General features: G+C 38.3%; 1 protein-coding gene across 2 annotated transcripts in view; it reads left to right on the forward strand.

The window, feature by feature from the left end:
• Positions 1 to 13,532, forward strand: part of Rab6a (RAB6A, member RAS oncogene family) — a 39,573-nt gene extending 26,041 nt beyond the window's left edge. For both annotated transcript variants that reach the window (XM_060367669.1, XM_060367668.1), the window contains exons 5-8: positions 1,611 to 1,722; positions 4,071 to 4,164; positions 10,201 to 10,267; positions 11,521 to 13,532. In XM_060367669.1, the coding sequence (XP_060223652.1) occupies positions 1,611 to 1,722; positions 4,071 to 4,164; positions 10,201 to 10,267; positions 11,521 to 11,585 (338 nt within the window). In that variant the 3' untranslated portion in view covers positions 11,586 to 13,532. The remainder of the gene's footprint in view (positions 1 to 1,610; positions 1,723 to 4,070; positions 4,165 to 10,200; positions 10,268 to 11,520) is intronic.
• The last annotated feature ends 2,144 nt before the right edge of the window (positions 13,533 to 15,676 follow it).

Here is a 15,676-nt window from a genome sequence, read left to right on the forward strand (position 1 = left end):
ACCCCATAATTATAGTTAAAGGAATATTATTCATTAATTTATCTCAGATTTCAAAAATATACTGTATTTAAGCCTGTTGCCAAGCTTTCCAGATCCTACATGGCTTCTGTTGAGGCTTTTAAAAGTCTCTGCCAGATAACATTTTCTCTGCTTCCCCCTTGCAGTCATTCTTTACATAGAGGAAAACAGAGAAGCATAATATATACTTTTCCGTTAGTCATTTTTGTTTGAATAGGTGGCTTCTGTGACTGATTTTCTTTGATGCTAATAAATTATACTTTCATTTCTCTTCAAGAAAAATTTAAACGGGAAATGAAACAGTATTTTTCTTTTCTTCAAAACCTGAATGTCTGTCTTTTGGGTAACTATAAATTTTCCATGGAGCATTGGTGACTGCTTTTTGGTTGAAATTATCTTTGTAAATTGTTTTCTTACACATGTAAGGCAATATTTAACATCATTTCATAAACTAGTCCATATTTTATAGGAAAACCAAGGTTGTACAGCATCCTGGACTCCTGTAAAAATATCATATATAAGTGACTGATTTGAGCTAGTCATAATATTTTTAGACATTTTTGTGTATTCACTCAGTCATAAGTCATAGTTAGTAAACGGTATTTACAGTGGCAAAATTAGATTACATTCCAAGTTGTATTTTTCTTTTTCCAACTTTTTTTTTGGATATGTGCTTTATGCAGTCTTTCTTCTCTTGCAGCTTTACTTTAGGTTGCTACTTGTCTAAAAAAATAATAATGTTCATTATTATGCATTGACCAATTTTGTAGCTTGAAAGTGTTTGTGTTTACTTTAACCAAAGCAAATGAAGCTTATATTTTTCTTTTAAAATTCTACAGATGTGGTTAAAATACTAGTAAATTTGTTACTTTATCTGCTAAAAAAAATAAAGTAAAATAAAGCATTCTAGCTAGAATCCAATACGTTCAAATGATGACTTCAGTTAGAAGTGAGCCTGGTACATCAAACCAATTAACTTAAGGTTGATTCACATAGACTCTAATACAAAACAAATGCAAGAGCCAGGCTGGGTGGCACACTGTAATTCCAGGGAGAAGCAGGGAGAGGTAGAAGAAAGGAATTTGAAAATAAGGTTAAAGTGATCACAAACTGAGTAAGCAATGCAAGCACAGTGGTGTTGAAAGCTTGTAAAGCCTTTATGAATTTCCTGGATGTGTTGGGACTTCCTGGCTGACATACTTTTGAAATGCTTTCTTTGTCATGTTTGGTATGTATTAGTATAAGTGATCAAAAAAAACCCCATTATGGCAATGTAACACCATATTATCTGTTGTAGCTGTCCTTAGACGTCAGAAAGTTTTTATTTTTATAATTATGTAGTGCTTTACATTAGTTTGGTTATAGTGAAAAAAGCTTTTCTCTAAAATGAACATGGAAAATTATTTTTCTCTTCAGACTCTTAGATCACTGACAGTTGTAATCAGATAAAATGGAGTTACGTTGCAGGCACATTAAAAATGTGGTCTTAATGTGCTGTCCCCCTTCCCTCTTTCAGGGTATTTGTGGGAAGTGTCCTTCATGGGGGAGGCATTTTCAGTAACACTAATCCCTCTGTCCATTCTCAATGCCAGATGTTAACTCATTCCAGCAAACTACAAAATGGATTGATGATGTCAGAACAGAAAGAGGAAGTGATGTCATCATCATGCTAGTAGGAAATAAAACAGATCTTGCTGATAAGAGGTATGCAGTAACTCTGAATGCTTGGTTTTGATGTTCACCAGCAGCATGTTGTTTACTAAAAATTGCTTTTGAAAAGGAGACATCATTTTATACCTCTGGGGGGGGGTATCTGAAATGTAAATATAAAAATTAAATTTCTTTTGTGTGGTCCCATGAACAATTTTTTTCAGAATTGTTACATATGAAACCAGCAAATACTTTATATTTTAAGGTTTAATAAGTGGAGCAATGTTTTGTTAAAGAGCATACTACCCCAAGTAACTACTTGCATTTAAAAATTTCATAATAATTAGACACACATACCTACAGTCTTCGTATAAACAGTCATATAATTTTATTATAATTTAGTGATGTGGTCTGTGTATGTTGGTGGGACTTAGCAGAGTATGAATAGCTTGATTGTAGCACCTTAGTCACAAGGTGCAAAGTGTGTTAACAGTCACTGTAGAGTCCATGTGAATGGCGTGCAGCATTTTTAAGTGGTATTTTGCATATTACTATTTATTACTTATTCATTCATTGAAATTTAGGTGATGAACTTGTGCTATTAACTAAAATGTTGCAATCTAATCTGGTCATAAAGAATTATGGAGATGTTAAGCCTACTTCTGCCCAGTGGCAGAAATAAAATTGAATTGGTATTGTAATTGAAAATAATCTTCTTTTTTTTTTTTTTTTTGTTTTTTGTTTTTTGAGACAGGTAAGAGGCTGAGATATGGCTCAATGGTAGAAATCTTAAAATTTGTGTGTGTGTGTGTGTACTTGTGTCAGGGCCTTACACAAACCCTGTCTGGCCTTACTTACTTAAACTAGAACTCATATAGAAAAGGCTGGCCTTGAACTCAAGCTCCTCCTGCCTCTGACCTGAGATTTAGGATTATTGGTATAAGCCACCACCTGCAGCCCGGTCACTAGGTTTTAAAAAGTAAAAAGAAGGGCAGGCTAGTGATGGCTAGGAGGTAAAGCACTTTCCGTGAAGCTGTATGACCTGAGTTTGATTCCTGAGATCTGTGTGATAAAAAGAGAAAACTGACTTCCACAAATTGCCCTCTGAGTTCTACATGTGTGCCCACACATTCACAAACTAATAAGTGGTTGTTTTTTGTTGTTGTTGTTTTGTTTTTTAATCAAAAGATAGGGGGTGAGGGTACAGTACTTGCCTAACATGCACAAGGCCCTGTGATTTCATTCCCAGCCCTGCTTAAAACCAGGTGTGATGGTGTATGCCTGGAATCTCAGTGTTTGAGAGGGAAAGGCAGGAAGTTCAGAAGCTTACAATCATCTTAGGCTAGCAGATTCTAAACCAGCCAGGAATATGTGAGATTTTGCCTCAGATCAAGAACATCAAATAAATTCAGTCAAATAAAAACAAATTAGAAAAATAAATCTTAGTTTTATAGGGAGACGGTTCAGTGGAGAAGAGAGAGGACTTGCTATGCAAACCTGAAGACCTCAGTTGAGATTTTTAGTGCATAAAAAGCCAGGTGTGGCCCATGCCTTGGCTGTAACTCCATTTTTGGAGTCACAAAGACAGGAGAACCTCTTGGACTGCCAGCCTAGTAGTAAGAGACCCTGTTCAAGGGACTAAGGCAGAGAACTATAGGGAAGCATACCTTGTCCTTTTCTGGACTCGGCACACATTCACCCAGGTGCAGTCACTAGCACCTGCACACACACACACGGCACACACACACACAGATTGTTAAAGTTTGGGGGCTGATGATGCAGCTAAGTTTGTAGAGGGCTTAGAACATGCACAAAGCTCTGTGTTTTGTCAAAGGTACTACATAAAAATTGCCATTGTATTATGTGCATATAATTTCAGTACTTGAAAGGTTGAGACAGGAGGATCAGAAGTTCAAAGTCATCCTGGGCTACATAAGGCCCTGTCTTTATCTATTCTTTGGTCTTTTTTGAGACAGGGTTTTTCTGTGCAGCTCTAGCTGTTCTGGAACTCATTCTGTGGACCAACATGGCCTCAAACTCAGAGAACCACCTACCTCTCCTTCCCAAGGACTTTCAATTAAAAGCTCCGTTAACACATGGGGAGCTGGAGAGATAGCTCGATAGCTCAGCTGCTCTTCCAGAGGACATGCGTTTTGATAAAGTGAGCTGTATATGCTCCTTGTTAGATCTCTTGCCTAGCATGTGTAAGACTAAGTTCAATTCCCAGTTCTAGAGGGGGAAATAAGTATAACAGACACAGACACATGTACAGCTGCTGAGTGCTACAGACAGTTAAGTTTTCAGACTAATGGCTCTTTATAGCCAACACCAATAGAGCTTTGTTTATGGTCTTATGATTTCATTTTTCAAGAATAAAAGTTTGTCTTTAAAATTTTTTATAGGCAAGTGTCAATTGAGGAGGGAGAAAGGAAAGCCAAAGAGCTGAATGTTATGTTTATTGAAACCAGTGCAAAAGCAGGATACAATGTAAAGCAGGTAAGTGTTTTTGTTTTGTTTTGTTTTGTTTTTAAGTATTTTTTTGAGTATGAATGGTTGTTCCTAAATTATGAAAATGTGAAATAATTGTGACTAGGCTATTTTTTAGTATATTATTTTCTTTCAGTTAGCAACAGCAACTAGAATTCATGAACCAGAAATGTATTTTCAGGGAGTGAGAAAAATATCTGTGGCATAGTTTTTGTAAAAAGAGAAAATACTTACCAAACTGTTCAGATTATACACAGGACAACAAATTCATTATGATTGCCATATTTCTGAGTATAAAGTTTTGAGCTTCCCATACTCTCACTACATCCCTGCTTCATTGTCTTAAAGATAGATTTTCCTTATTTTAGTATTTGATAGTCAAGACAAATACAGGAAAACTAATACTTCCTTGCTATAAAAGTACATTCTGGCCAGATGTGATGTCGCAAGCCTGCAATCTCAGCACTCGGGCAGGCTGAGGCAGGCAGATTGCTATGAGTTTGAGGCCAGCCTCATCTACAAAGGAAGTCCAGGACAGCCAACATTACACAGAGAAACCCTGACTTTGAAAAACAGAAAACAACAACAAAAAAGGAAATGCTTTATAAAAATGATAATGCCAAAGTACGACTACAACCAGATCTCTGAGTACAGAAATCAGCATTTGAATATAGAGTGCACAAAAACATCCTCCGACAGCAATAGAAACTGTAGGGCATAGGGTGTTACTCTGCAAGACCCCTAGGTACTGAGATTATACGCTTGAGCCACCACAATACATACTAAAATTTATCTGTATGACTGTTACGCCTGCATGCATGTATGTATGTAAGGGTACCACTTGTGTGCCTGGTGCCCATAAAGGCCAGAAGAGAGTGTTAGATCCCCAGAACTGGCTTTGAACTGCAGGGTAGGTTCTGGAAACCAAGCCCTTTGCAAGAACAATAAGTACTCTTAACTGCTGAGTCTTCTCTAGCCTGAGATCATATCTTTCTTTATTCATCCTTTCTATCTGGTATGCTTTTCATAATAATATTCATTTATTGGATGAATAGTCCTATCCAGGCCTGTTTTTGACAGTGTCCTGTATCTTAGGCTGACTTTAACCTCATTATGTAGTTGACAGTAGCCTTGAACTGATCCTACTGCCTCAACCTCCCAAATGTTGAAATTACAAAATGCACCATTACACCTAGTTAGATATTTCAATACACACTTTTGTTATTGTACCTGTATACAATGTATTTTGATTATATCCAGCTTCCCTGAGACCCCATTCCACAATCTACCTCCCAACTTCCTGTTCTCTTCTCAGTTTTTTAAATTTTATTTATCTGTTTGTTTGATTTTTGGAGACAGTGTTTCTTTCTCTTTGTAGCTCTGGATGTCCTAGAACTCACTACCTAGACCAGACTGGCCTCAAACTCAAGAGATACCCCTGCCTCTGTCTCCCGAGTGCTGGGATGAAAGGCGTGCACCACCCCACTCAGCTTCTCAGTTTTTCTGTTTGTGTTATCTTTTGTTTTGTTTTGTTTTGTTTTTAATGTTTTTTATATATGGGTGTTCTGTGTGCATGTACCTCTGTATACCAGAAGAGGTCATCAGATCCCATTACAGATGGTTGTGGGCCACCATGTGGTTGCTGGGAATTAAACTCATGACCTCTGGAAGAGCAGCCAGTGCTTTTAACCACTGAGCCATCTCTCTAGCCCCTTCACATTTTTTTTTAATGACTCAATTCCAATTAGCATTACCCATAGGTGCATAGGTATGAGGCCATTCATACTAGAGCATGGGCAGCCTAAAAGTATTTATACCCCCTAAAGGGGAAAAAAATCATCTATCCCCAACAACTATCATTGGGAACATTTCCTTCCTCAGCTAGGAGAGGGGCCTTGTTAGCTCCTCTCTCATCCATCCTGGGATTTTGACCAGCTTGTACTTGTTCAAGTCTTGTATATATAGATAACCACAGCTGCAATTAGTTCGTGAATGCAACAGCCACATCACATCGAGAAGACAGCATTTTACAGCAACCTTCCTTCTGTTTTCCAGCACTTAAATTCCTTCACCTTTTTTTTTCTGAGGTGTTCACTGAGCCTTGGGGTTGGAGGTGAGTTTAGTGAGCATTCACACATTTATCCTCAGCAGCTTGGCCAGATAGAGATCAGTTTCTCTGTATTTGCCACAGCTCACTGCAAAAAAATTTTGTGGGGCTGGAGAGATAACTCAGTGGTTAAGAACACTGACTGCTCTTCCAGAAGACTTGGGTTCAATTCCCAGCACCCACAAAGCTCCTCACAACTGTCTGTAACTCCAGTTCCAGGGAATCTGACACTCTCATATATGTGGGCAAAAAACAATGCACATAAAATAAAAATAAATCCTTTTACACACACACACCAAATATATATATATATTTTTTTTCTTTTTTGCTTTTATTAAAAAAAAAAGCTTTTGTGAATGGGACTCAGAGCAGCATGAATCCATGGTTAAAAACATAAATATTTAAAGAGGACAGTTTGACAATATGACTATTTAACAAAACAATAGTAGGTTCTCCCTTATGGCCTGTATCTCCCAAGCCAGGGAGGTTTGCCTGGGTTTATAGTTCCAGGCATGAATATCCTTCTGTGGAGAAGGCCTCACATCCAATCAGAAAGCAGTTGATTACCCCAAAACAGTCATGCCACTATTGCACTAGTGAACATACTTTGCCTGGTAGATCAGAATCATAGCATACAGGGACCAGCCCTGAGTAAAACTATGTGTATATATAATATATATTTGTGTGTGTGTGTGTGTGTGTGTATTTGGCCAGTGTGATACCTTCCCAAACATGAAAGCTAGCCAGCAGTAGGGAAGAAGTTTCCCAGTCAGTTCTAGATTGATATCTCTATGTCCTGCAGCCAAAGTGTACAATGTATTCAGCAATAGAGTTTTATCATCTACTTATATTAAGTAACCAAGAGCGATGCAATAGGCTTGTTTGGGAGACCTTTGGGCCCTACTTAACCAATAGCTTTTTCTTCTATCCCTTTCAGTATTTCAGGTTTTAGGTTGAAGTGCTTGATCTTTTAGAGTTATTTTATGCAGAGTGTAGTTTCATCTATTTACAGATACCCAGTTTCCAGGCACCAGTTGTTGGTGATACTGTCTTTTCCTTAATGTGCATTTTTGGTGTGTTAAAAATCAGGTAGCCATAGTTGTGTTGCCTTAGGTCTTGAGTCTTGTATTCTATTCCATTGTCTGTTTTTGTATTGGTGTTGTGCTGTTTTTATGACTCTGGCTGTGTGGTGTAACTGGAAGTCGGGTATGGTGACAGCTCCAGCAGTGTTCATTTTGCTCAGGATTGCTGTGACTTTCTAAGTCTTTTTTTACTTCATGTGAATAATAATATGCCATTAACACCCCCACAACCCAACACACCCACACACACTGGACATAGTGGTATATGCCTTTAATCTCAGCACTCTTAAGAGTTCCAGACCGGCCAGAGTTAACATAGTGAGTTCCAGGCCAACCAGAGTAGAATATAATGAACAGGTCTCACATCTAATCAGAAAGCAGTTAATTATCCCCCAAAGTCATGCTCCGTCTCTATTTCTATGAAGAATGGAGGTGGACTTGTAAATTGGATTTATATTGAATCTGTAGATGGCTTTTGTAGGATGTCCACTTTTGTGATATTATGAACGTCCAGTGAGCATGGGTGTTCATAAGAGTTTTCTGTGGAAGCTTTAAGGTATCTTATATGAATGCTATTGTCTGCAAATAGAGACACATGGACTTCTTTCCTATTTGTGTCTTTTTTATTTGCTTCTCTTGTCCTATTGATGTAGCTAAGACTCAAACACTGTATTGAATAAGAGTGGAGGTAGTGGATATCTTTGTTTTTTACCTGATTTTAGTAGAAACGCTTTGAACTTAACCTCTTTAAAATAATGTTGGCTGAAAGTTTGTCATATGTACTGTGGATATGCATGTTAGACATATTCTTTCTATTCCAAGGGATGTTAGGTTTTACCAAAGGCTTTCTTTTTTTTTTTTTTTTTTTTTAAGGTTTATTTATTTTTATGTACATTACTGTTTTGTTTGCATGTATTGTCTTTGTGAAGGTGCCAAATCCCCTGTATCTAGAGCTTCAGACATGTGTGAGCTGCCATGTGGGTGCTGGGAATTGAACCCTGGTCCTTTGGAGAGTTAGCCATGGTTTGTAACTACTGAGCCATCTCTTCAGCCTCTCTTTCTTTCTTTTAATCTATGGAGATAACCATGTAATTCTGTCCTTGAAATCACTTATATACTTCATAATACTGTTATTAAATGTATATTGAGCCATCTCTTTAATAAAGCCAACTTAGTCATCACAAATGAAGCTTTTTATATGTTCTTGAATTTGGTTGACCAGTATTTTCTATCTGTATCACAGGGGAAATTTGCATATTTGATTTTTACAAAAAGAATGGTAATGCTTTTCTATTTTATGGAATAGTTTCAGAAGCATTAATATTAGTTCCATTTGTTGGTCTGGTAAAATTTGCCACTGAATCCAACTGGGACTGGACTTAAGTTGGGAAATTTTTCTTATTATTAGAATATAATACCCTCATTTTTTCCTCCCTCCTATCTCTTCCATGTCTACCCTGCCCCCTAAATTCACAGCCTCCTATTATGTAACCATTGTTTGAGCGTGTGTGTGTGTGTGTGTGTGTGTGTGTGTCTTGGTGTATTACTGTTACATTGCTGTGAAGAGACACCATGACCAAAGAAAGCATTTGCTAGCCAGTGTTGATGCACATTTTTAATCCCAGCAGAGGCAAGCAGATCTCTTGAGGTCAGCCTGTTCTGCATAGTGAGTTCTAGGATACCCAGAGCTGCACAGAGAAACCTGAGACTTTGCTTAGAGCTTTTTATTTGAATTTTTTTTTCTTTTTCTTTGGTTTTTCAAGACATGGTTTCTTTGTGTGCCCTTAGCTGTCCTGGATTCGCTTTATAGACCCTCAAACTCACAGCAATCCATCTGCCTCTGCCTCTCTGAGTGCTGGGATAAAAGGTGTGTGCCACCACGCCTGCCTCTTTATTTGACTTTTACTATATTTTTTCTAGCATTTCAGATTGATTTTTCTTCAGTTTTTGTTGTTGAATTTTGTTGTTATATCATCCATCACCTTACCCAAAAACAGGTAAAAACAAAAGTTCAGCTGTTTGCATCTTGAATGTACGTCTTACTCTTGGTTCTCTGGGATTTCATCTAATTTCACTATATGCCATTACTGTAGAGTTAAGTTTCCTGGGTTTGTGAGGTTTCACTGCATTAGGGTTTTATGTATGGTATGGTTTTGTTTGCTTGGGTTTGTTGTCTCTGTTCTTTCAGTTGAAGTAACTTGCGGTGTTCATATGAAGCTGGATGTGGTGGAGTTGGTGTGCACTCCAGGAGCTCAGGGTGCCTGGTGTGAGCTCTGTGTTGTTGCCCGAGTAGGACCCAGACTTAGACAGGAATGACAGCTGTTGGATTATGCCACTGTGCAGAGGTCACACCCTTCATCATAGTTGTAGTTAATTGAATTCAGTTACTGTTGAGGTTAAACCACACAGAATGGAGTAAACTTCAGTTTTAGTAAGATTAGGGTTGGGAGCGACATAGGGCACATAGGGATAAGGATTATATAATAGATCAATTTGGGGGTTAAAAATTGAGATGGGTAAAATGGCTGAGAGCAGATCTGGCCCTGCAGATCTGGGGTATGTGAAGACAACATTTTGCTTGTCCTATTACATATTGTGTCACTGTATAGTTTCAGTTCTATTAACATTCTATGTTTTGGTGTGCTAATGTCGGGTGTACATATATTTATAGTTCTTTTTTAATTGGCTTTTTATTACTGTATAGTAGCTGAAAGATGACAGTAACAAATCCTTACTATCAATTCTCCCTTAAGGTCTTAATTTGCTTTCTTGATGCTCTAAGTGAGGAATAACCTAAAAGCTACATCTTTACTTGCCATGCTGTGGTCATCACCTTAGTACCTTCTCTTCTCACAGCTTTTCCGACGTGTTGCTGCAGCTTTACCTGGAATGGAAAGCACACAGGACAGAAGCAGAGAAGACAGTATCCTTTTTGTTTCTTAAGAAATTTTTCCTATCTAGCCAAGCGTGGTGGCACATGTCTTTAACCCAGCACTGGGAAAACAGAAGCAGCAGATCTCTGAGTTTGAGGTCTGTTTGGTCTACACAGTGAATTCCAGGACAGCTAGATCTGTGTAGAGAGACCCTGTCTCAAAAAAGAAAAACCAAAATGTTACTGTTAATACTATTCTTTGCAGCCATACTTGGGTGGCTTATTAGTTACTTGGTACTTGGACAAAACACCTAACAAAAGCAGCTAAGGGTGGCGGGATTTGTTCTGCATCTCTGTTTAAGGGCACAGTCCATCATGGTGGGAAAGATACGGCAAGAATAACTCACTCAGGATCGTGAGGCAGCTGGTCAGGGTGCATCAGTCAGGAAGCTGAGGTGAATGCTGGTATTCAATAGCTCTTCTTACTTAGTCAGGATCCCAGCTTGTGAAATGATGTCACATATATCCAGTGTGGGTCTTTGCACCCCAGAGAGCTCTGGGATTGCTCTCAAACACTCAGAAATTTATCTTTTGGATGTTATGAATTTGGTCAAGTTGCCAATCAAGATGAACACAGTTGGCTACTACCTTGAATGTAGAAATTAGTATCTTGGGGGCACAGAAACTCAGGATTTCTCTAGCAAATTAGGCCCGGTTATACAGGTGGACCTGGCTTCTTCATATAATTCTGATTTTGTTGCATGCTCTTTTGCCCTTTTTCCTTTTTTGTGGGTATGTGGTAGCGTGGGGTTTGTTTTGTCTAGTTTGTTTTTTGTCTTGAGACAGTCTTGATTTCAGGCCAGCCCAGAAGGTGATTCTTTACCTTCTGAGTACTGACATGTACAGCAATGGTATTCTCCTGTGGTGTTGGGGAATTTACACAGGGTGTCCTGCTCCATCCCCACCCTTAAAGATTGTGTGTGCATGCCCACAAAAGCCATTGAAGAGGTCATCAGATGCTCTGGAGCTGGAGTTCCAAATAACTGTGAGCCAGCTAGTGTGAGTGCTTGGAACTGAACTCAGATTCTCTACAGAGGAGTAAGGAATATCATTTTTCTATTGTTTTCTTGTTTATATAGAATAATTTTCTTAGAATAGATTCCCATCTTGTTGCATATGTCTAGAAAATAACAACTGAATGTGTTCTTAAATAGAAATAGAAGGCCTTGCCAGAGGTGTCAGAATTCAGCAGAGTTAGATTTGTACTTTTGTATACTTTTGCAGACTCCTTAACTTTGTTTCAGTGATTGACATAAAACTGGAAAAGCCTCAGGAGCAACCAGTCAGTGAAGGAGGCTGTTCCTGCTAATCTCCCTTGGCATCTTCAGCCCTTCTGCGGAAGCTCACTGCTTTGGTCCCATACTCTTTCATTGACTGCAGTGTGAATATTGGCTTGAACCTTTTCCCTTCAGTAATAACGTATTGCAATTCATCATTGCTGCCTGTTTCGTGGAGATGATCTATTAGCTTCACAAGCACAAAAAAGTCAGTGTCTTCATTATTTATATTTTTTAAAAGCCAAACAATTCCAGCATACTCGTGATAACTTTGAGGATTAGATACATTTTCTTAACATTTTTTCCTTTCTAATGTTATGATAATGTACTTTAAGATGATAAATCTCTCAGCAGCAGTGTGTGGCTTGTTAAGGAGCACTGAGTTCACAGCAGCATTTGCCTACCTTCTTGCTGTCTCCAGCTTTTCTTGCCTCTTCTTCTGTTCTTACCTTCCCCAAACAAACGAGACGGCAAACAACAGTCCAACCAAGCCCTTTGTAATTATCCTTAGTTTTACAGATACCTTTAGTTCCTGGCCATGAGCCACAATGTCCAAAATTATTCTTGAGCACTGATATAAATTACTTAGGACCTTCTTTGAGGTCGGAGCGCAGCTGTTGTTATCATGATGGGCAGTGCTTGAATGAGGAAGGGTTCTCTTGTGTCTTCGGAATGACACAGTCCTAATGAGTTTACTGAGTGCTTATAGGTAAAGGAACATAAATTATACTTCTGACCAGAATAGGTGACCCTTTCACACGAGCTTTACTAGACTCTGGGAGAGAAAAGTAGCCAAGTACTTCAAAACCTTTTTAAATATTTGTTCCGTCATGGTGAAATTATAAAAGTTCTAACAGTTCTCCCCAAATTTTTTAGTTGTCAAAATATTGTCTTAAAAAAATCAACACCTTTTAAAGCAATAGATTTAACTTGGGATTCTTTTTCAAAAATGCTATGCAGACAAGGCATTGTAAAAATCTATTTTCTTCAAGAACCAGCAGAACATAATTTGACAACATGACAAACTGTATCTAGAGGAAATAATGATCTCTAATGTTTACCAACAAAAGTACCCTCACAGAATAGCAAATACCCCTCTGCTTCAGACATTTGAGGTCAAATTTAAATATGGAAGTACTTTCCTTGCAAGCCCCTAGAGGCAGGTCAAAGAAAGCATGCATTAAGAGGAAAAGGAGAGACTGAAAATAAAAGTCACTATAATGCAGATTTATGCCTTATTTTTTAGCATTTTTTAAATGTTGGGTCTTTTAAGCTGTTTTTGCTTTTTATTAGATCTATATAAATAAGTTAGCTAGCAGTTTAGTTTTGTATTTAAGCTACAATTAATCTTTTTTTCTTCGGTGATATTTATTTCTTTGCTTTTTTTTTTTTTAAGCTGAATTTTTAGGTGTTTTGTTGAATGTTTAGAGCTTCATCACCATGGCAATATGTATTTCCCTTGAAACATTGCAAACAAATATACTAGGAGTGCACTCTTTTAATCTTTACTAGTTATTGTGAGATTGCTGTGTAAGTTAATAAACACATTTGTAAATACATTGTTTGCAGGGGAAAAAATTCTGAGTTCTAGCTCAGAAGAAGCCTGCGGAGTTTATGTTGTAAGCATTACTTAACACAGTATAAAGATGAAAAGGTAACAAAAATAACTTCATATTTCCTCACCTACTCATTGCAACAAAATCCTTAACTAGGAGAACCTGACTCCCCCTCTCCCTCTTCCTCCTCCACTCCTCACATACTGTCACCTTGTAATACTTGGAGAGCACTTGGATTATGGATCTGAATAGAGAAATACTTTCAGATAATCATTAGCCCACATATCCTGTAACTTATACTCAAACATGGGATGGAGTTGTAAAGTGCTTTTATAATACATATTATTGTTAAAAGCAAGGATTGACTCTTTTGTTTTATTTTGACATGGCATGTCCTGAAATAAATATCAATTCAATATGGCAGATGGTTCACATTCTTTATTTGAAGAAATTATAATCTTTGAAAAGGGGGGTATAGTTGTCGTCCTACACTGTTGCATTTGAATCTTTTTATATTGTTTTTGGAAGAAACCAGTATGCTGCTTTTCGTATTTCTCTTTTTATTTGGCTTGGGGTTCTTAAGCTAAGCAGTAAAGTGTGTTCACAGTCTAGATTTTTTTTAAACACAACTTTCCCCAAATATATATAAATAAAACAGAAAGCAGGTATTGACTTGGTTCCCCATTTCTGCCAGTGTGCTGAGTATGCTTCTCAATGTGCATATGCTTCTCTCCTATTGCTACAAAGTACACTTAATAAAATAAATGAATACCAAGAACAGATGTGGGGGGAACAGGAGGGCTTTTCAAAGGTGTGCAAAAGGGGCTGCAACTTGAAAGACAGCCCTTACTGGGGTAGAAATAGGAGAAACAGTCATGTACCAGATGTGATATTTTGGTCAGGGGTGGATCATAAATCAAACAATGCTTCATGTAAATACAACTGAACTAAAAAATTATGTTGGAGTTCAAGACCAGCCTGATCTACAAAGTAAGTTCCAGGACAACCAGAGCTACACACACACAAAAAAAAAAACCTGTCTCGAAAACCAAACAAACCAAAAATTATGTTAGATGATAGCATAAAGTATCTCTCACCTGTAGTAATTATATGATCTAGTGTGTTTTCAGTCACATAAAAGCAGAGCACATTGAATTACATGCATCATGTGAAGGTAATAATAAAGTCTGTATCTCTTGCTTGTGTTATTTTAAAATGTAATTCTTCTACCAAAAAAAAAAATTACAAACTGTTATATCAGCCATACCCTTACACATGTGCTTATAATGGCTCTGGCTGTGTGTTTTTTTGTGTTTAAGCTTGTTCTGTTGATTGTGACACCAGCAGGACTACTACACACAGGCATTATAGCCTAGGTTTATGTCAGAGAATACCATCTATTCTCTGATAGGACTTGGTGAAGAGATTGTACTGCTGTTGGGCAAGGAATGACTTAGGAGGGGGTTGACTTTGGTGGGGAGGGTTGTTGTGGGGTTTGGGTTTTGGTTTTTGAGACAGGGTTTCTCTGTTGTAGCCTTGGCTGTCCTGGAACTCTCTCTGCAGACCAGACTGGCGTCAAACTCAGCTCCACCTGACTCTGCCTCCTGAGTGCTAGGATTAAGGGCGTACACCACCATGCCTGGAATGACTATTTTTTTTTTTAAAGTAATTTTAATTGACACAGTGATGCATATATGAGAGTCTGGGCCAGAAGGATTGAGTTAAAGGCTCTTGTGGGTTACAAAACAAAACTTGTCATATGGAGGGAGGGGCACATGACCTGCAAACAGAACCTCTAACCATTTCTTGGGCATTGCTAATTTTCAATTTAAGCTTTAGCCAAATATGGTGGTGCTCACCTTTAATCCCAGCATTGGGGTTTGGGGATTAGGGGAGCAGAGGCATGTGCATCCTGAGTTCAAGGACAGCCAGAGCTACACAGAGAAACCCTATCTCAAAAAGCCAAAACTAAATAAGTTTTATTGCAACCTCAGGGTTTACTTTTAAACCATTCAGATTCAACTGAACAGTTACAAAATTTCTTATGACCCCAAAGTCTGAAGTCCTCTGGCCACCTACAAGGGAAATCCCTACTTTTGGCCTGCCACGTCTGACTCATTCCCCTGCCCCATTACTAGTAAGAGTAAGGCCACGGGCTAGAGAGTGCACTGGCGCAGCTGTCTTCAGAGGCAGCGCTGGGACGCTACCCTGCCAAGAGAAGAGAGGAACTGATGAAAACAAAGGTGAAATACTGCAGTAAGATGGCTTGGAGGATTGGCCTCCCGGTTCCTGGAACTCTTCGTTGTAAGATTTGTACCCTCTGCACAATTTATTATCATATGGTCATACTCAGTGCTTATGCTTGAGACAAATGACAGCTTCCTCAGTGTAGGAGTGTTATCTCATTCTGAATTATCCTTGAATCTGGCTTCTAGCTGTGGCTTTGCCTGTGTTTTCCCTTTGGCTGAAATCAGTTTTAGGAAGGGTTTCTGCCATTTGATAGCTTTCAGAAGCCTAGTACGGGTTCTGTTTGTCCATAGCCACTAGGTTTCTATGAGAAGAATTAA

Source organism: Meriones unguiculatus, chromosome 14, assembly GCF_030254825.1.
Source record: "Meriones unguiculatus strain TT.TT164.6M chromosome 14, Bangor_MerUng_6.1, whole genome shotgun sequence".
In the NCBI taxonomy this organism is placed as follows: domain Eukaryota; kingdom Metazoa; phylum Chordata; class Mammalia; order Rodentia; family Muridae; genus Meriones; species Meriones unguiculatus.